Source organism: Eulemur rufifrons, chromosome 7 (genome assembly GCF_041146395.1).
Source record: "Eulemur rufifrons isolate Redbay chromosome 7, OSU_ERuf_1, whole genome shotgun sequence".
NCBI lineage: Eukaryota > Metazoa > Chordata > Mammalia > Primates > Lemuridae > Eulemur > Eulemur rufifrons.
Genome location: NC_090989.1, coordinates 224,455,814 through 224,477,465, shown reverse-complemented (window position 1 = coordinate 224,477,465; position 21,652 = coordinate 224,455,814). Strand labels below are relative to the sequence as shown.

General features: G+C 40.3%; 1 protein-coding gene across 1 annotated transcript in view; it reads right to left on the bottom strand.

Moving 5' to 3' along the window:
* The window catches only part of DOCK8 (dedicator of cytokinesis 8), a 200,293-nt gene that overhangs the window by 38,147 nt on the left and 140,494 nt on the right, over positions 1-21,652 (bottom strand). Inside the window, exons 25-31 of the mRNA XM_069474160.1 lie at positions 18,193-18,342; positions 16,162-16,275; positions 12,505-12,660; positions 10,883-11,022; positions 5,618-5,787; positions 2,382-2,527; positions 345-527 (exon numbers count right to left, since the gene is read on the bottom strand). Of these exons, the coding sequence (XP_069330261.1) occupies positions 345-527; positions 2,382-2,527; positions 5,618-5,787; positions 10,883-11,022; positions 12,505-12,660; positions 16,162-16,275; positions 18,193-18,342 (1,059 nt within the window). The remainder of the gene's footprint in view (positions 1-344; positions 528-2,381; positions 2,528-5,617; positions 5,788-10,882; positions 11,023-12,504; positions 12,661-16,161; positions 16,276-18,192; positions 18,343-21,652) is intronic.

The window sequence follows — 21,652 nt, the reverse complement described above, 5'->3', positions numbered from 1 at the left end:
GAGATCTCTGTTGATGTGGAGAATTGTCAAAATAGAACACTGCACAGTGATGTCAGCCAGTTTTGACATGTGCTACACATTGACATTGTCCTGGGGCGGGGGAGGGGGGGGGAGGTCCTATGGCTGGAATTCTGTTAATAGGTATAGGGTTCTCTTTGAAGAAGGCAGAGACCCTTTCCCCGTAAAATGATACTACCTATAAATGCAAACAGGTTATAGATTTAAGTACAAAAATAAGAAAAAATAATGATGCCTCCATTGCCCAAACAATGGGGAAGAGTAACAAGACAAGATTGAACTTTGGAGATAAGAGTTGGTGTAAGATTGAGCCACCCTACACTTACCTTGTACTCAAAACACGAGACACAGATGAAAAGTAGATCTAAAATCCTGTTTAGTTGCATCGATGGCAGGTCAGCAATCCACTTCCTAATGAGGCTCTGGTCAGCATTTTTCATGACCCAGAGGAAGCAAATCATGAGGTTGCGGGTGGTGTCGGCATTCAACATGTTGTACTGCTTATAGGGCTGGAAGCAGGCAGATTGAGGGATAGAGGCAGGGGAAGAAGTTAAACAACAGAATAATTGAAAGTGTTCTTTTAGAGCACTCTGACTGTACTTCCTTGGCCAGGGATCTGCCTCCAGGAGCCCTGCCTTGTGTAGGCAGAGGAGCTGTGTTCTTAGAGCTGGGCTGCTCAGCAAAGACGCTCAACTGGGAGCCAGGTGTTCAGCCACATACCTGAGTACCGTCTGCCTTAGGAGCAGTGTGGCGTGGTGATCTGCCCTGGTATTCAACAGTGCTCTACAATCTCAATGATACACAGGGGCTTTCGTGTTGCCAAGATCTCCAGGTATTTATCCTCCACGCTGGATAGCAGAGCGCTGGACTTATAGAAGAGAACTAACCTGGCTGGGTGCCATGAATAACCTCACTGTTCAAGATTTAGCTTCTTTGCTACATAGTCCAAAACATAACATAAGGGTCGTGAACTGCTCAGCAAATTAATCAAATCTGTTGGTGGAGTCCGCTGTAATGGGACTTGAACTACAATTTATGTTTGCCTGGGGGCAGGGGTGTGGGGGATTCAGGCTATTTGCTTTAATACTTTGGCCACAAGTATTCATTTTAGAGTGCTGAGCACACTTTCTATTACTCATCAAATCAACACAAACAACAATATGAGGCTGCGCCCTTGGTTCATGCAGCGTAGCTAATATCCAGTGGAATGCAATGGTGAAATTGCAATGAGGTATTGAGTATGTGAGGAGGATGTTAGTTTTGGATGGAAATAATAGAGGTTACGAAGTTACTTTAACTTTAGTTATTCTGAGTTTATTGACAAGAATTAAGGACATCTTGAGATGTAACTTCACAGGGAATATGTTCTAACAGGTGAACCTTGGGCTTTTGAGTTTCTCCCTTAAAGGCAAATGATGTCAAAGGCACACACCGCCTCAAGCAGCTAATGTTGGTTAAGATGGATATTAGGAAGGTGGAGAAGGTCATAAAACACACACTATTTTTCAAGTTGTAAGATCAGTGACGTCAAATCTCAAATGTCTTTTCCCCTTCCTGTCTCCCTGCCTTGCGGCCTCCCCAGTCCTCACGGGGATAGGAGGTTGCTGAGTGCCAGAGGGAGACAGGAAAGTCGTCTAGCAAAGAAGAGCTACACTGAGACACTGCCCTCGCAGAAGAGAACCAAGTCGAGCTCTCTGCAGATATAAACCCTACGCTGAAATGTCACATTAAGTTAAGCTGGAGGATGCAATGCTGCCTTGACAAGGGACAGTCAGAGCTCATCAATGAACAGAGATGATCTTTGTGAATCCCACCATGAATCCCACCGTAAGAGAATCAGAGGGTGCATTCCTGAAGAGCCCCTCCTTAAGCCACAGGGTCAGTGCAAAGGGATAGAGCCAAAGAACCATCCTTAGGCTCCCGAGGGACCTAGAAAAGCTATAGTCTTTTGCTTACAAAGCACTTACCCTAAGCTACCAGTCTTCTGCAATCTTTTTTTGGAGGTAGCCACAGTATGAATAATAAACACGTAGAATAAACACAGCTGAAGCCCCCACCCCGAGAGAGCCCTGATTTGATCTCCCTTTGCAATGATCTCAGACTTCCCAAGCTTTCCTCTTTCCTGGTTTCTTGAACCTTGAACTCAGCACCACTGGGACTGCCTGAATCTGGTCTGCACGCCTCTTGCTGTTGCCAGAACCCTGTCTGACTGTGTGCTCCTCGATTGCCAGCCCACAATGATTCCTTCTGGCACAGTGAGGAAGAAATCATCACTGCTTGCTCCAAGCTGGGTTCTCCCATTGGAACATGGGAAAAGACACAAAATGAAAATAAACCAGACAAATATGCATGCACCAACATACCAAGGAAGATAGCATTATTCCACTTGTCTTCAAATTAAAATGATTCCCAGCTATGGCCAGGGCCACATTCTGGTTAATTGCACTGGCCCCTTCTTGTTCTTCATCTGAGCCATTGGTGCGACTTTTCCCACTACGCACATCTGCAGCTGCAATGAAAACATCATTGTTGGTGTCAAGCCAAAGGTGATATTTCCCTGTGTTCCCTACCTAATAAATGACTGATACTTCTTAGTCACTAAAGTCAGCACAGTAATTTTAAACCTGACATTTAGCGTTATTTATCTGCTACTATCTAAAGAAAAAGCAGGTAGGCTAATTAAAAGAGACAAAATGCCCAGCACAAGATTAGGCTAGAAATTAATTTTTCAAATTGTATAAATAAAAGTTTTCAGAATTTTGATAACACTTTTCTTTTCTCTTTCTTTTTTTTAATTTCAGAATATTACAGGGATATAAATGCTTTGGTCACATACATTGCCTTTGCGTAGCCCGAGTCAGACCTACAAGTGTGCCCATCCCCCAGACAGCTCCCACCCCACCGTCAGGTGTGAATTTACACATCCCCTCCTACCCCCTCCCACCTGCCCAACACCGGTGAATGTTACTTCCATAGGTGTGCATTAGTGTTGATCAATTAGTACCAATTTAATGGTGAATACACATGGTATTTGTTTTTCCAACACCTCTCTATAATAATATACTTTTTAAACTTTATTCACACATTTTAAATAATGACCGAATAGGAAGGAACATACAACTACAAAATTAAGCAAGTACCTTACATAATAATAAGCGATTATCACAAGTTCAGCGATAATTTATTGAATTTCAAATGTTTGAAAAGAATGTTAATTTACTATATCTATGTAATATAGATCTATCCATATTTATAGTTAGGTCTAGATGTAGGCAAGCAGAGAAAGGATCAACCATTTAAAAGGCTTTTTTTTTTTAAAAGAATGCTACCAATCATACACACACAAACTATTTGTTCAAGCGGTTCTGAGAAAATTGTGTTAAAACACTTGCAACTGATTGATTCACTAAAAACTCATGTATTATTAGACCTGTCAACACTACAGCCATTTGGACCTTCGATTTTTCAGAAAAGTTTGAGAGTAAACAGCATTTTCTCTGCTAAACTTGTGAAAATAGAACCCAATTATTATTTATTTATTTTTTTGGAGCCAATTTTTAGAAATGATCATTCACTGTTGTGTTAGAAGGCAATTGGGTTTTTAAACAAATGGTGAAATAAATAGCAGGTGGAAATTATGCAAGACGTGGTAACATTATCACGACTAATGTAAAGATACATTCCTAATTCCTTTTAATTTTCACAGGGTCACGGTTACAAGAAAAAGAAGGAAAGATATAAACATTTGCAGTGCAAAATGCTTTTATAGAAATTCTCTAGTTTCATCTTTATCACAACTCTATGAAGTAGACATCATTATTACATTTTTACAGTTTACAGAGGAAGGAAAGGCATAAAAGTTGGACTTTTCAAAGGTCACGTATAGTAATAAATGGCTGTTGTTTGAATTCAGATGTATCTTTTTGAAAGACCATATTCTTATTAGTTTATCGATCTAAAGAGTCTATATTTAATAGATGTGCTGCATTACCCGAAATAATAGGATACTTTTTACTGTTTTCCCTCTTGTCAGCTACATTGTGACCATAAAGTAAAGAAGCCTTTGAGGCTTAAAAGGCTCAGAGGCCAAGTGTTAAAAAGTTCTGATTCCAAGTGACTGATAGGGAAAATTCTAATCAACAAGAAAGCTTTGCAGAACGTATGCTAAAGCGGTTTCCTGCTTTGAGAACAAGCAAGCTGTAGCTCTTCATATGGAACTTTCTAGAAACTTTCCAGCAAGGATTCTCAAATTGGACTGCAAGTCACATGCCGTGCTCTGCATTACATCTTTAAATTTTGAAAACAACTCTGTTCTCAGTTCCCTCCAATCAGGAGGTACTAGGGGAAGCTACTCATCTCATTGTGCAGCTTGCTCATCCTGCATGTCACAGTGTTTCTGCAATTTCCTTGCCTTTCTGGCCCCAAAGTACTCCACAAACCCTGACCCCTGTCTCTCAATCTTTCTTTCCATAGTTCTACCTTTAGCAGTTTGCTGGAGGAATTTTTTTTTAAAGAAAAGAGATAATTACTTCCATAGGAATGATTGTCTTTCATTTTATGATTTGCACTAATTGAAGGCCATAAATATTTGGTCTCATTTTTATGAACTGAATACTTGGCACCATGGGGTGGGGAACCTGCGCCCTTCTGATTTCAAGATTGATCTTTTTTTAAGCACCAAAGGAGGCAAGAAAAGCTCCATCTTTCTCTGCTGTACCCCTTTTAATAAAAAGGATTTGTTCTATAAAATTTGGATTCCATCAAAAGGCTTCACTTAAGGACCTAGAAGGCCATAGGTTCCCTGCCTCTAATTGGGAAAAGCAAGTAGCACCCCAAAGGGATCAGAATTGTGTGTGTGTGTGTGTGTGTGTGTGTGTGTGTGTTGGGGGCAGGGCAGGCAGATGGATTGTCTTTCTCAGATCTCACATAAGAAGTTCCTCTATTTGGGAGGGTTTCTTCCCCTCTATACTCCCCAATCCACACTGTAATATGTAAATAGACTCAGGAGGTTCACAAACCCCTTTAAGACAATTTATCCTTTCCTCCTGCTACTAAGCAGGAGATATTGACCTCAAAATTAGCCACTTAGTGACAAAGGCAAAATTTCTCTGCTATGGCAGAATTTCCTAACACTAACAGACACCATGATTTTTTTTTTTTTTTTGGCATGGAATAATTGTTAGGGTTCATTTGAGACTGCTTCTTTGCTTCAACATCCATAAAAGAAAAGGGAAAGAATGACTTTATTTCAAGGTGTTAGAGCAGTGATCTCCAAAGGGATTAATTCTGTTATTATTTCGTCCTTCATGGTATATGATTTACAAAGTTCATCATATACCAGCAGATCAGCAAATGAATGAATGAACAAATGAATAAACAAATAAGTAAATAATTTCTAAAAACAAAACATACATGGGGCTATGTGCCTTTTTTTTTTTTTTTTTTTTTTTAACTGATTGGGGCCGGTGTTAAAAAGGCCTGGTGACCATTGCTCATAGAAGCATGTTAGCACTAGAGCTGATGACAGAGACCTCATTCTGGTGGGGCATTTGGCAGGGGCCCCCATCAATCTAAGGTAGGACACAGAAGAGATCCTCACCTGTAAAGTCGTAGAGCTGTGGCAAAGTATCCAAAATGATGCCAACCAAAGGCAGGTAAAGGGCAGCAATTTTGACCTTCACCTCTGGTTTGACACAACGAGGGTCCAGGTCATGAGAACTTAGCAGGCTGTGGATGGCACTGACAGCTTTTCTTTGCACTTTGCTGATTCTGTTGGCACAACACAGAAAGCTAGAGGTTATGGTGAAGGGAGCTTGACCAAAATGCTCTTAGACAGTAGAGATTAATCAAAATGCTTCTAAACATTGAGGTGACAAATGTGAAAACGAAGCAAAAAAGGGTAGAAATGTATATTAAATAGAATCTAGAAACAGACTACCTATGTTCTAATCCTGGGTCTCTTGTTGAGCATGATGTTTTCAAGTTTGTCATGGTGTAGCATCAATACTTCATTCCTTTTTATTGCTGAATAATATTCCACTGTATGGATACACCACAAGTTATTTACCCATTGACCAATTGATGAATATTTGGATTGTTTCCATTTTTGAGCTATTATTGAGTTGTAAAATTTTTTTATATATATTCCAGATATAAGTCCCTTATTAAATTTTTGATTTGCAAAATTTTCTCCTGTTCTGTGGGGTGTCTTTTCATTTTCTTGATGGTGTCCTATGAATCAAGAAGTTTTAATTTTAATGATGTCCAATTTATCTATGTTTTTCTTTTGTTGCTCATACTTTTGGTGTCACATCTAAGAAACCATTGCCTAATCCAAGTTCATGAAGATTACTTCTATGATTTTATCTAAGAGTTTTATAGTATCAGTTCTTACATTTAGGTTTCTTGTCTAGTTCAATTAATTTGTCTATGGTGTGAGATGGGGGTCCAACTGCATTCTTTTGAATGTGGCTATCTATTTGTCCCAGCACCATTTATTTAAAACACAATTTTTCCCCCTTGAATTGTTTTGGTACCCTTGTCAAAAATCAAATAAGAGCATTATTTCTGGACTTTTAATTCAATTTTATTGATCTGTATATCTATTTTTGTGTCAGAATTACATAGTCTTGACTACTTTTGCTTTGTAGTAAGTTTTGAAATCTGGATGTGTGAGTCCTCAAATTTTGTTCTTTTTCAAGATAGCTTTGGCTGTATTGGGTCCCTTGAATTTCCACATGAATTTTAGGATCAATTTGTTAATTCCTGCAAGAAGCCAGCTGTGATTGTGAGAGGAACTACATTTGATCTATAGATCAATTTGGGGAGTATTGCTATCTTAGCAATATTAAGTCTTCTGATCCATTGAACACTTGCTGTGTCTCCACTTATTTAGATCCCTATTTCTTTCAACAGCGTTTTGTCATTTTCCGTGTACAAGTCTTGCACTTCTTTTGTTAAATGTATTCTTAAGTATTTATCTTTTTTGATGCTATTTTAAATGGAATTGATTTCTTAACTTCATTTTAGGTGTTCATCATAAGCATGCAGATATATAACTGATTTTTGTATATGGATTCTGCACGCTGCAACCTTGCTGAACTCGTTCTAATAGTTTTTTAATAGATTTCTTAGGATTTTCTATAAACACATTTATATAATTTGTGAATAGAATTAGTTTTACTTCTTCCTTTCCAATATACTAGTAGATGTCTTTTATTTCATTTCCCTGCCTAATTGCCCTGGATAGAATTTCCAGTACAATGTTGAATAAAAGTAGCAAGCATAGACATTTTTGTCTTGCTCCTGATGTTAGGGAGAAAGCATTCAGTCTTTCACAAATAAGCATCATGTTAGCTGTGGAGGTTTTTTTTTTTTTTTTTGAGACAGAGTCTCACTCTGTTGCCCAGGCTAGAGTGCCGTGGCATCAGCCTAGCTGACAGCAACCTCAAACTCCTAGGCTCAAGCAATCCTTCTGCTTCAGCGTCTTGAGTAGCTGAGACTACAGGCATTCACCACCATGCCTGGCTAATTTTTTCCATATATTTTTAGTTGTCCAGCTAATTTCTTTCTATTTTTAGTGGAGACGTGGTCTCACTCTTGCTCAGGCTGGTCTTGAACTCCTGAGCTCAAACAATCTGCCCACCTCGGCCTCCCAAAGTGCTAGGATTACAGGCGTGAGCCACCATAGTGGGCCAGCTGTGGGTTTTTCAGAGGCCCTTAATGAGGTTGAGGCAGTTCTTTTATATTCTTAAAGGGTTTGTTGAGTGCTTTTTTTCAAAAAAAAATCAGGAAGGAGTATTAGATTTTATCAAACGCTTTTTCTGTATCTATTGAGATGATTGTGTGGTTTTTGTCCTTTATCTTATTCATATGGTGTCCTAGATCAATTGATTTTCAGATATTGAACCTACCTTGAATTCCTGGGAGAAATCCTACATAACCATGGTGTATAATACTTTTTTATGTGTTGTTGGATTCAGTTTGCTAGTATTTTTTGAAGATTTTACTTTTATATTCATCATCAGATATTGGTCTGTAATTTCTTTTCTTGTGATGTCTTTGTCTGGTTTTATTATCAGGGTAATGCTGGATTCTTAGAATGAGTTGGGAAGAGTTTTTTCTTCTTTTATTCTTTGGAAAAGTTGGTAAAGAAATGGAATTACTTGTTTTTTAAATATTTGCTAGAATTCACCAGTAAAGCCCCCTTCCCTGTTCCTAGGCTTTTCTTGGTGAGAAGTTTTTTGATTACTAACTCAATCTCTTTACTTGTTATTGATTTATTCACATTTTCTATTTCTTCTTGGAGTCAGTTTTAGTAGTTGTATCATTTTAAGAATTTGTCTATTTAATCTAGGTTATCTAATTTGTTGGCATACAATTACTCATAGCATTCCTTTATAATCCTTTTTATTTCTGTAAGGTCTGTAGTAATGTCCCTTTTTCATTCCTGATTTTAGTAATTTGAGCCTTCTTCCTTTTTTCATGGTCAAGGTTTGTCAATTTTGTTGATGTTTTCAAATAACTGCTTTTGGTTTTGCTGATTTTTTTCCTATTGTTTTTCTAGTCTCTATTTCATGTATTTTGTCTGTAATCTTTATTGTTTCCTATCATTTGCTTGCTTTGCATTTAGGGTTTGCTCTTCTTTTCGTTGTTCAGTATATATTCTTTTGACATTTACCCAAATGTCCACTTATAGTAGACAAATTATAGCATATTTACACAAATGAATACTATATGCAGTTGAAAGAAAAATATGAACTACTGATACATGCAACCACACTGAAGGATCTCGGCAAAGGAATATGAAGTTCAGTAATAGGTGGTACCAATCTCTGGTGATAAAAGACAGAATAGTGGTTAACTGTGGGGGAAATATGACTGAAGGAGGCAACAGGAATATCTTGGGGTGCTAGAAATACCCTTTATCTTGATCTGGCTGGTGATTACCCATAAGTAAAAATTAATTGCACTTTATACTTAAGATCTAGGCCCTTTATTGCATATAAATTATACTTCAATAAAAAGTAAATAAAATAAAGCATCTAGTAGAGTATCTGAAACTGAGCTGTAGATGTTCAATTTTTAAAATATACCTTTTTCTTTCAAATGAAATAAGGCTACATCAGAATCGAGGCTTATACAGAAAATATTAGCCAAAATTTTAAATGACTCAGATTTGTACACTGTGGCTAAAATAAGATAATTGGAAATTTCATTTCAAAAGTTGTTCTTGTTCTGACTACCAGCTTAGTCTGCAGTCCTGGCATGGGTTGTGTTTTGAATAAGGCAATGCAATTTGCTGGCTTAACACAAAGATGCTAGACAATTTCCAAATGCTTGAAAAACACTTTGGGTTTCATAACATTTGTGGATACACCCAGGTGTGGGGGGCTCCAGGGAGACCCACTGGAAACTGGAGCTGTGGCTTCTTACAAGGGTCCAGGTACTGAGATGTGTCCCATTGGCCCTTTCCTCACAGATGGGCAGGTGTTGGTGAGTATATTAATTGTCTTGGCAGCAAAGAGAAGTGCTCTTCAATAGAAAGTATTGTTGAAAGGAGAAATTTTCATGAGGTTTTAGCCCACATAGTGAAGTTGTGACAGTAATTCTAATGACTTTCCAGGAGAGTAACTGACAACCCAGCAATCAGGGATAATCGTGTTGCCAAAGGAGTGACACTGTTAATTAGTTACTCTCTGGGGGGTAGAAAAGGTACTAAGTGTGTGTGTGTGTGTGTGTGTGTGTGTGTGTTTGAAGAATGTATCTACCTGATTAAACATAAGTACATGATGAGCTCTGAATATACTCTACCCTGTTTCTAGTAATATAACAGCAACTAAAACAGATGTCAGGGCTGTTTCTAGCTAGAATGAAAATGGAAAATAGAAATTATGCTAATATAAATACTAAAGATTATTTTTAGAAGTCACTTAAAGCAGTGCCATTAAAGGACAATTAAGAAATGTGCATGTGTGTTTGTATATAAAGGCAATTTTCTTCATGTCCAAACTTTCTTCTCAGCGTATGTGTCAGTGCACTTTTTATTGCTGTGGAAATTTATGTCAGTTATAGAGCAGAAAATTCTATTGAGAAAACTGGGAGAAATTTAGTTAAGGTTGAGAGAAGATAGAATGGAAGCCATGGAAAATGAAGTTTTCTAAAGGCTATTCTCAGAATCTGAATTTCTGGAAGGAGGCAGAATTTAGAGCTAAGAACATGAGATTTTCCACACTGTACCACAAGGAGACAGAGACATACACTCACTTGTGCAATGTCAATATGGGCAAAGAGCTTGGAATATATTGGTTATTGCAGTTGTGCAAAGTTGACGTGCTCCTGTAATTGTTTTATGCAGGGACATCCTGTTTCCTAAATTATAAATGCTTTGAGAGAACTTGAGAACTTCCACTTAGACAAAAATCCATTTACATACAGCAATGCTACCATTAATTAGCATACTTTATTCTGGAAACTTCTTTTGTAATAAGAGTCATAGGAGTAGGTTTCCCAGGCAGGGAGATGGTTTGGTATGGTAGAATGAGTCCTGGCAAGGGGCTCAAAAGACCACGGCTCTAGATTTGGTTCTGCTATGTCATGTTGGGCAAGTTCTTTCAATTCTGTGTGCCTAATCTGAACACCAAAGGGACTAAAAAAAGTCATTCTGTGGTTCTCTCTCTCCCCCAATCTTTCTACATTCCCTGTCAGTGCCATCTTTTCAAGACATGGATGCTTCTACTCCTCAGAACTGATGGACAGTAGAATTTTTTGCCAAGCTCGGGAATTTGGGCTGCAAACTTTATTAAGGAGCATCTTTTTTTTTTTTTTTTGGCTTAAAGTTCCATTTTAAATGTCAGAAACATACCCTTCCCCTTCGGCATCCAAGGCAGCAGCCAGTTCCGTAAAGAGCAGCCCTGTGAGAAAGTGCTGCTGGCGGTACTCCGGAGTCAGGTCAAACATGCTGGCGATCTTCTGGTCCTGGAAACTGGAGCAGGAGCTCGAATTCTACAGAAGCACAAGGAGAAGTTTTATGAATAACAAGAACTGGAGTTAAAAGGGCAGGGACTCCAGCCAGACTTTGTGAGAGAGGTACTATTAATCCCATGTGACAGATGAGGAAACTGAGGCATGAGTGGTTACATTGCTTTCCCATTCCCACAGATGGAGGACCGCCATGTGAAAAAGATGAAAATAAAGCACTCAGGGTCTATTAAAAAATGAACAACACTCCCTTCCCTACCTGAAGTTGAAGATTAAAATCCTAGAATGCAATCTGGATAGGGAAATAAGAACCACTCTAATCCTGTGGCTGTGAGCAGAACCAACTGCCCCCTTTGTTTAAGGCCCCTGTTTACTCAGCTGCACTTCTGAACATGGCTTAAGCTCACTGAATTTTGCTGGCCTGGAATTAGAAGTGGTGTCAGGCAGGGAAGTGTCAAATTTACCGGTCCTTAGTAATTCCTGTCCTGTGTTCTTATCCTGGGAACACATTCTGTATTTCACTAACAGCACCTGAAGTGTCTCTGGAAATCCTTCATGGCTTGGTAAGCCAGGCCTTGGGGTTTGGTAACTCCCTGGGGCGGTCAGAAGAGGAATGTGGGGAGAAGACCTAAGGCAAGGTTAGGTCCACGGTAGTCTTAGGATGGAACCTGCTGGGCAGGATGCAGCAGAAAGTTTACATATTTGGAATTGCTGCTTGTAAGTCAGATCTTTTCCAGTCCACGTTAAGATGGTCACGTAGCTCACATCTGGATCATGTCATCTGGCATAAATGGCTAGGATTTTTTTACATTAATAAGACAAGCCTTCACCTTTGTGCTAGTATCAAGGAAAACGCAACAGAAATAGAACCTAATAAGGAGAACTTTTACCTGCAGCTCTGAACTACTGGTTTGTTCCCTATAAATGAAATGTGACTATAAAGCAGCATTTTCTTAAAGTTGTTCTAGAGGATACTAGTCTTTTGAGCAATCTATGGGGTGGGAGTGGAGTTTCCGTATATCAAATCACTCTGGGAATCACTGTTGATTACACATCCCTCTTCTCATTTCCTCTGCGACTTCTTGGGCATTTACAATTTACATTAACTAGTTAAAGATTCTTGGATAGCCTAATGCAAAGAAACCTGGTTGACACAGGGTCTCCAAAACTTATTTGACTTTGAAATCTTATATTCGCATAATATAATAGTTGGCTAATATCAGACAAGGAAAGATTTGAGACTTTTCTATGAGTTTCTGAATTTTCATAGTGCTTACGGATTCCTTGCTCTGCTTGGACTCATCAGGGAGCTGTGAGCCTAGGAAGAAACCAGTTACTGAGCCTGTAAACTATTAGCTAAGATGGAGTAACTCTGGGTAGCATACTTGATCTGGTTTGATTAGTTTGATTTTTCTTCTAATTCATAAGATGAACCTTTATAGGAAATATAACATTAAACTAAGCTAATTCAATGAAATAGCTTGAATAATTGTGCTAGCTGATTACCTGGGAAGATATGGAGGGAGACGGAGATGTTGGAGCAGTATCAGCATTCATGAAAAAGAGGTTCAGGTTGAGGTAATGTTCATGGCTACAGAGGATTCTCAGGAACTCCAGCCTCATGGAAATGAGCGTTGGAAGGTTATTGAGCTTGGCTGAGAGCTGGGAAGAAAAACAAAAAGAGGAATGAAGAGTTTATTATAAGGCAATAGAGCTGAGGTTGGCAGACACAAAAATATCCTTTCTCCCCAGATGAAGGCAATCAATTTAATAAAAATTAATGGGATAGTGCATCAGATGGCAAATTCTACATTACAGGGAGGCCCAATAAGTTTTCATTCATTACTGTTCCCCTTAATGATTTTAGCCTAATAGCTGTCCAAAATGAGGATTCTTGCCCTGACTCCCACTTTGTCAAATCGATAATGCCATGGCAAGCCTGTGTTGAAAATAATCTTGAGGTATGTCTTCAGTGTAACATAATATAATTAATTTTACAAAAACTCTACTGTGTCTGAGAAACTAAATGAAAGGAGTTGACCTCACATGGGGCCACATGAAACTAATAGAATATGACTGGATGACTTTAATGACACAAGTGTTCTTTTGTACTTTCTAATTAAAGGCCCCACTGGAAAGTTCTCTAACCAGTTTCCTAGAGGAAGGCATCAAACCACTTAGGAAAGTGTGTATTACCTGCAAAAAACTCAAGGAGCTTGCCCAAAAGTGAGAGAGAAGGAAATAGAAGAGAAAGAGAGAGAAAGCTGGAAGACTTTTTAGAAAACATCTTCCTTTAAAAAACAAACAAACAAAGAAACCAACCATGAAACAAGCAATGACAGGCAGACAAAGGTGACTGTCTAGAAGAGATCCCTTGCTTTCCTCAGGTGAGTTGAACAACCAAAAGAGCCAGACTCAGAAGCAGCTCCTTTAAAGGTAAAGTAGGGGAAGAAAGGGGCACTGGTGACCTGGAGCCCCCAATATTTCAACATAAACACCCTCCCACCCCAGCATAGGAATACGAAGCATCTCATCCTTGCAAAGGGACATGCCTCCTCTTCACTCACTTGGAGAGCATTTTTCTAAACTATGGAATTTAAATGAACACATATTTTCAGCCACTTGAGGAGAAGCCATTGTGTTGTGGGGCATTTTGCCTATATATTAATCCATGGTTAGAAATTTACTTAAAACAAATGAATTTATATATCACATAAAAAATAAAACATATGAGTTCCATGCAAGAACAATTACCAGAACCCATACCCTCTCAATGTGTACTTCCGGCTGACTTTGGACCAGTGGGACTTTGCAGTTTGGACTTTGCCCCGGCAAACTGAACTGACTAGAACCTGGTCAAACGCCCATCACTGAGAGTCTCTCGTAAAGAGGTGTTGGGTTAAGCTGGCTATCAGAACTCGAAAGCACAAGATACCTGCACTTCAAAGAAGGCCCCACTTTGGGTATCTTTCATAGGTCTCTTGAGACATTATTTAAAGACATAAATTTCAAAACTAATTTTTGAGTTATGTTTAGAAAAAAGGAGTAAAGTGTGTTCCCAAAACATCTTCCCCAAAGGTAAAGACCCACAGTGCCAGCCTCAGTGGCCCTACCCAAGGGATGGGTGTTAACTTAGTGGTACATTGCAGGCGACCTAGAGTAATTAAAGAAATAGATTTATCTATTGTTAGTGACTGTTAATAAAAGACTAAGGTTATATCCATTGCCATGAAGTCTTTAAATGGCAGAAAAAATGACAGGATGTTTGACTCAGGGTATACAAAATGATAAAATCCGAAACTTTGCAAAAATACCACCTGCCTCAGGTATGAAGTTCATTCTGTATCTAGAGAACTGGGACCAGTGAATTAAATTACCATGAACTGAGGTCAGCAGCCTTGTTAGGCCTGAGTACCACTAATGGGGCTAAGAAATGTCCATGAATGTCACTGGCAGACATAGAGCGTAGAATCAGAGTGTCAAGATCTGGATAAATCTAATCCAGCCCTGCCTTCTTGCAGACCAGGAAACAAATGCCTCAAAAGTTCACGCTCCCCAGTCCCGGAGGTGGCTAATGGCATCACTGGAGTTAGAACACAGGTCTCCTGAGTCCTGGTCTAGGGCTCTCTGGCAGTTGAGACAGGGAAGAGGAAGAAAGAAAGAGTAGGCAGCTAAAAGAAAAGGAAAGAATTTAAAGAGAAAGATTGTGATTATGAGCAAGAGAAAAGAAAGGAAAGAGAAAGAGAAAATTAAAATGTGCATTTTGCAGGGCAGGTAGACATCTACTTTAGATTGCCTTATTTCCTTTTTGAGACTAAAAACTGCTCATGTGGGAGTAGCAAACCCTGGACCTAGAATGGTGTTCTAGTATCTCTTTCCTGTATATCCAACTTAAAAGTTTCGAAAACAGATTAACTTGTATTTGAAATGCACTCAGTGACCTGGAATCCTAAACACCTAAGAGGGAGGGCAAGAGGAGTGAAGTACCCTTCTGCCACCTTGCTCTGGGGCATCCTGGACAGATCATGCACTGTAGGGGCAGGAGGTGAGGGTACATGGGATTGGTGATGCTCAGGGACTTCCAAGATTCCTTAGGATTCTTTTTTATTACTCTGCTTCCTTGTCAGGACTTCCTTTAGAAAACTTAGTCTTTTTTGTTTATAGTAGATGTTGGTCAGATCATTTTCCTAGGTAATGCCATAGTCTCCTTTGATTCTTATAGAAGCTCTAACAATATATGGTGCTTTCAAAACTTGCAGTGAGTTTGATGGATGATTTAGTAGCATAGTATGTGAAGCAAACTTGTTAATATAGATTATTTTTGTATTCTTTTAAGTATTCTCACGAGCATATTCTATGACTGTACATAAGGCCATTTTTTAAATAATAAAATATTGTTAAAATAATAATAAAGTAAAAAAAAGAGGCTGGGCGAGGTGGCTCACGCCTGTAATCCTAGCATTCTGGGAGACTGAGGTGGGTGGATCGTTTGAGCTCAGGAGTTTGAGACCAACCTGAGCAAGAGTGAGACCCCGTCTCTCCTAAAAATAGAAAGAAATTAGCTGGACAACTAAAAATATATAGAAAAAATTAGCCAGGCATGGTGGTGCATGCCTGTAGTCCCAGCTACTAGGGAGGCTGAGACAGAAGGATTGCTTGAGCCCAGGAGTTTGAGGTTGCTGTGAGCTAGGCTGACGCCACGGCACTCTAGCCTGGGCAACAGAGTGAGACTCTGTCTCAAAAAAAAAAAAAAAAGTAAAAAAAGAGAAAAGATAGTGTTTTTGAGGGGAGGGGTTATGCAAATGAGCCAAAGATCCTCTCTCTGTATTGGCCCCCAGGTTGTTCATTTCTTCACTACAGACTGACACCCACTGGTTAGCTCACACCAAACTCAAATTTTCACACATCCAATTATTTTAAAAATAGCCCCAACAAGCAGATCTTTTTTAGCGCCTGCCTGCTGTGCAGAGCCCATAAGACCTCTCCGGACAGCTGTTTCCTGCTGATAAGATAGAGCCTTGTATTATGTAATAGTTACATCCCACCAAGGTACTACAACCCTGGCAGCTTTCTGACCTAGAGACTCCTGATTGAGCCATGCAGCAACCTCACCTGGATACACAAGCCCCGCCCTCACGGGATGAGAAGGAACGAAATGGCTACCTGGTTGCAGTAATGTTTGATGAGGTTAAACACAAAGCCACGGTCCATGAGGGAGAGAAGGTCATACAAGAAGAAAGCCAGGCTGATGTTGATCTTTTCCGCCTGTTCGTTCTCCTTAAAAACAAACACACAAACACCCAAATCATTTTGTGGTAAAACCTGGACATGAACTCCCAGGTCGCTGGTGGGAAAGTTGGGAGAAGGCAGGTCCTTTATTTCAGCCACTGTCCCTCTGGGTGAGACTGGGCAAAGCAGAGGAGTCTGCAAAATGGTAGCAAATATAATTTAGCTTTTAACTGATGCCATGACTGTTAGGTTGAATCAAGTAATTCTTTAGGTACTGCTAATATGTAGGTGTATTTCCTTCTGGTCACTTTTTTTCCCATATGCATATTTATACATATATAATTGAGCTCCTTCTCTATATCAAGATTGGGTCCTGAAGTCTTGTTTGAATCCTGGTAACTTTTTTTGGTAACTATTTTTTGGGCAAACTAACTTGAAACGTATCCACTGTCTTCAATGAGACAGTTTCTTAATTTATGAGGATTATTGCAGAAAATCCTATCATGATAAAAGAATCAGTTTATGCCTAAGGAATTTTTTCCCCCAATTAGGCAGCATTCCCAGCCTAAGAGAGGTCAGAGTCATACTTGGTAAAGGTGAATTCCCGCCTGGATTGAGGCTAGGTTTTTTAAAATTTAATTTATTTGTTTTTTATTTTTGAGACAGAATCTCGCTCTGTCGGCCCAGCTAGTGTGCAATGGTGTCATCATAGCTCACTGCAACCTCAAACTCCTGAGCTCAAGCAGATAGATCCTCCTCTCTCAGCCTCCAATTTTTCTATTTTTTTGTAGAGACGGAGTCTCATTCTTGTTCAGGCTGGTCAAATTCCTGACCTCAAGCGATCCTCCAGCCTCCACCTCCCAGAGTGTTAGGATTACAGGCGTGAGCCATTGTGCCCGGCCTAATTTTATTTTTTAATTATTTCATGCTCATATTTATGAGGAATTTTACAGCATTTCAGAGCAATCAGCCATTCACTTTTTCACGTTTATGTCCTTTATTCTCAAAACGACAAATCGATTTTCTCTGACACTATTAAAAATATGATTTGAAACTATTTTCCTCCTGTTACGAAGCACAGTTTGCAAATTCAGGCCAAGCTGACCAGTCACTGGGATGGATGTGGACCTGGTAAGTAGTTTTCTGCAGTGCCACTGAGAAGTCATGGAGCTCTCAGCACCCCCCTCATGGCTACCCCTGCTGGGTACTTTACATGACTGTCTGTATATCTGGGCTTGGCATCTCCAGTTGTGGCTTTGCTGCTAGCTGTGTGGCTTTTGGAAAATTTATCAACCTCACTGTGCCTTATTTTCATGCCTGCCAATGAAGATACCATTGCTGTTCTAACAAAGTGTACCAGGAAGAATAGCCAAACAAAAACCTTCTCCCGAGTACTTGGCAGTATACAAATTCTTAATAATGATAAAAGCATTAATAATAAACACTGTTCCCTAAATTTTATAGTTAACTTTTAACATTTTGTTTTATTTCATATTATGTATTTTTAAACTTTAATTTTGAAACAATTTCAAAATTACGGAAGAGGTGCAAGAATAGTACAAAGAACTGCTATGTACCCTTTAACCAAGTTCATGAATATTTGACATTTGTTACATTTGCTTTACATTCTCTCTATTTCTTTCTCAGAATTTTTTTTTTTCCTGAACCATTTGTGTGTAGGTTGCAAATATCATGCCCATTTACCCCATAATACTTCAGGGTATTTCCTCTTTCATATCTATATTGGTACAATCATTTAAACTATAGTTCATATTGCAGTTTCTTTATAACAATTTCCCAGCCCCGTCCCAGGGTCCAGTCCAGTATAACATACTGCATTTAACTGTCACCATAGTTGTATTTTAATTACTGTTTTTAAAATGATGCTTATTTTTCTCTGATTACGGAAGTAACACATGTTCCAGGTAAACAATTTAGAAAGTAAAGAGTAAAATACGCAGTTACCTTCTGAGGTTTTACTAAGAGGGCTGCAATCTCCGAGGTGACCACATTAACAATAGTAGTTATGTCATCTTTGAAACGGTCAGAAAAGCGAGTCCTCCGAAAACTGTCCCGTTTGTCCATGTTATGTACATACTGGGCCATGCTTTTCACCTACGGAGGGGATGGGGGAGAATGTCAACACGGAGATTGGTGACCTGCTTGTACAACGTGGAAGGGGGGAAGACTTGGAGAACAGCTCTTTAACAATACACTTTCCAACACTTTATCTGTGCTGGTGGTGCCCCGGCAGCCTCTGGACTAAAATGTTCCTGACACACGAATGGTTACCATGGTGGCGGGAGGTGGGAAGGGTGTCCTCTTCTTGACCCCAAGTCAGGGGGCTCCCTTCTTGTTGCTGACAAAGCCAGGACTTCATTCTTTAGCTACAGTCAGAAAACTGCCCTTCTCTCAACTGCCTCCGTCCTGCAAGGCAGACCTGGCTGGGCTCCCGTAACCACTCGGGCATCACTCCATCACAGCACGGAACACACAGCACAAAAACGAACTCTCTATGATACTGTTCTTGTCGTGAACTGAAGTCTTTTCTGCTCCTGCAACTACAGTAAGGAGAACAGGGGAGAAATGCTCCTCCTATTGTGAGTTTCACAGTTTTTCTTGAGGGAGCACAGTTTTCCCAGAAACAATTCTATAGTTTCCAACAGAGTTATTAGTACTTCCTGCTTCTATAAATTTTAACTATATTATATGTTGAACAGGATTTTGTTGGCTAGTTGAAAACTTAGCCACTATTGAAACATTGCCTCCAGAGGAAATTATGCTTTGATATATATATATGTACATATATATATATCATACATACATATATATATATCATACATACATATATATGTATATATATACACAAAATCTATGTGTGTATCAATTGGTGACTGCCTGTATTATGACTAGTATAATACCAGCTCACTGCCTACCACATTTTTAAGTCAAGTTCATGCATACTTTTTGCACTTCTTCTTGGGACCAGGAGATTCATGGGTTAATGCACCCCCCCTTTGATACCATCTAAGGTTGAGTCTTGCCCTTGTTGGAAGTTGCCTGCAGCTGTTAGGAACATAGGAAAGACTGGGAGTTCTTGTGGTTGGGTGCCTACACTCTGAGGTCATTTTCATGAATGTTTTCAGGCCAGTCAGAGTCACTGCAAAAAGAAATGATCCTGGAAGTTGAGAAGTGAGAGTTGAGACACCCACATTTCAACCCCTGCCCCCACCCCGGTCTGGGCTGGAGGAAGAGGAGACAAGAAAGTTGCATAGAAACTGACTTCCACTCCCAAGAGCTATATGGGAAAACTTTTGTGTACGAACAACAGATTTCAGTTTCTAAGGATGGCAAGCTTTGTTAGCACTGAGACAAACAGAAAGAAAAAACAAAGAGAAGGCAAAATAAGAAGAGAAAAAACGAGAGATAGACTTTATGTGTTTCACGTTTTCAGATAATGCCACAGCCAGCTCAGGGAAGACCCGAGAATATTCAGTGCTGACATCCCAGTGTAAGAACCATGGATCCTCTCCACTGCAGGGTCCTGTTTCTTTCAGGACACATGGATGTGTCCAAATCACATAAAGCTATACACACTTGGTGGGATGACCTTAATGAGGGGTGGAAACTGGACTCTATCATTGTTCAATATAAGTGACTCTCTCACTACATGCTCCTAACAAGGGACGTAGGAAGATAAGGCCTCTTTGTTTTGGGCAGCCCCAATCCTGAGTCTGTGCTGGCTAGCCCACCCCAGCACCAGGCTGTATTCAGCTCCTGCCTGCTGAGTTTGGCCATCCTACAACCAAATAAATAATTCTCACAATACCGTTCTTCCAACTAATGGCCTCTTTCCAGACTGTCAGTAACTTGCCAGCTACTATGTCTTCTGTGTCTCCAGAGAAGAATACCCAGTAGAAATACTAGCAGATGCTTGGCCCATTATTTGTGGGGTGGGGTGAGGTAGGAAAATCTTTTCCCCCATACTGGCCTTTGTGGCCCATTCAAAGTAGGGATACCTCTAAAGAACCCCTTAGTGCAGAACTTCATGTCCTGAGTAAACTAGGTCACGCATTTACCTCTGGGTCTCCACGGTCTGGCTCAGCAGTTTCTAGAAGCACAGGGATTTATTCATTAGCAAGTGCAGAATTCACCCAAGGATGGTGTTTAACAGCTCCAATGCCAAAGTGGTTGTTCATTAGCACTTGGGCATTGATGCAACTAAAGGGTGTTAAAGTCGTTGGCTAAGACTAAGGAGGCTGTTGTTTCTCTCTTCAAGCTTCTTGGGGAAAAAATTGTTTTGGTTTTTAAACAACTTCCTGGGCATCAGTCAGGCAAATACATAAACAATGCATGGAGGACTGGGCGCCCTGTCTGAATCCGAGATTAGTTTCCTTGCAAAGTCCTGGCTGGGGCTGATGGTTTCCATTTGTCTCTCCCCCAGCCCCCAGATGGATTTCTTGCCCTTCTCTGCCTGTCTCTGAATGCTGGGAAGGTGGTCTCTGGACTGCAGCACTCACACCCCGTTGGCCTTTGTCTTCTGGTTGGAGTTGGCCAACGTGAGGCACCTGCGGGGGGCGGGGTTGGGAGGGGCAGAGAGCCCAGGTATTACTCACTCCCACTGCTCTCATCCCTGTCTCAGTGGGGCTCTGGCAGAGGCAATGTTTTCTTAACGCTCCAGCTTCTGTCATGTGGACCTTTTCTCCCTCCAGCTTTCTCTATGCCTCAGTTGCACTGTTCCCTACCCTTGATTCTTTTTTTTTTTTTTTTTTTTTAAGACAGAGTCTCGCTTTGTTGCCTGGGCTAGAGTGAGTGCCATGGCGTCAGCCTAGCTCACAGCAACCTCAAACTCCTGGGCTCAAGCAATCCTCCTGCCTCAGCCTCCTGAGTAGCTGGGACTACAGGCATGCACCACCATGCCCGGCCAATTTTTTCTATATATTTTTAGTTGTTCAGCTAATTTCTTTCTATTTTTTTACTGGAGATGGAGGTCTCACTCTTGCTCAGGCTGGTCTCAAACTCCTGAGCTCAAACGATCCACCCATCTCAGCCTCCCAGAGTGCTAGGATTACAGGTGTGAGCCATCGCTCCCAGCCTAGCCTTGCCTCTTTAGAGCTAGGATAGATAAAAGCTCTGGCAGTTGCTGCACCCCAGGTGTACACCCTGGGCAGAGTCCTTTTGATCAATGCTTTTCAGTTAACCCTTTTGAGTAAGGCCAACTCTGTGCTGCCAGGACCCTGACAGACTCAGGTTTTAGCCTGCAGAGTCCCGTGTAACTGGTATCTTGGTTGATCTGCCTGTGGGCAACCCCCTCAATGTGCTCAGGTTAGCAGGGGCTTCCTTCCCCGATGACTTCGTCTGTTCCCCATAAGGGACCCCCTGGAAGTAAGAAGGGTTAGGTGCTTTAGCTTTTGCTTTCTCTCCT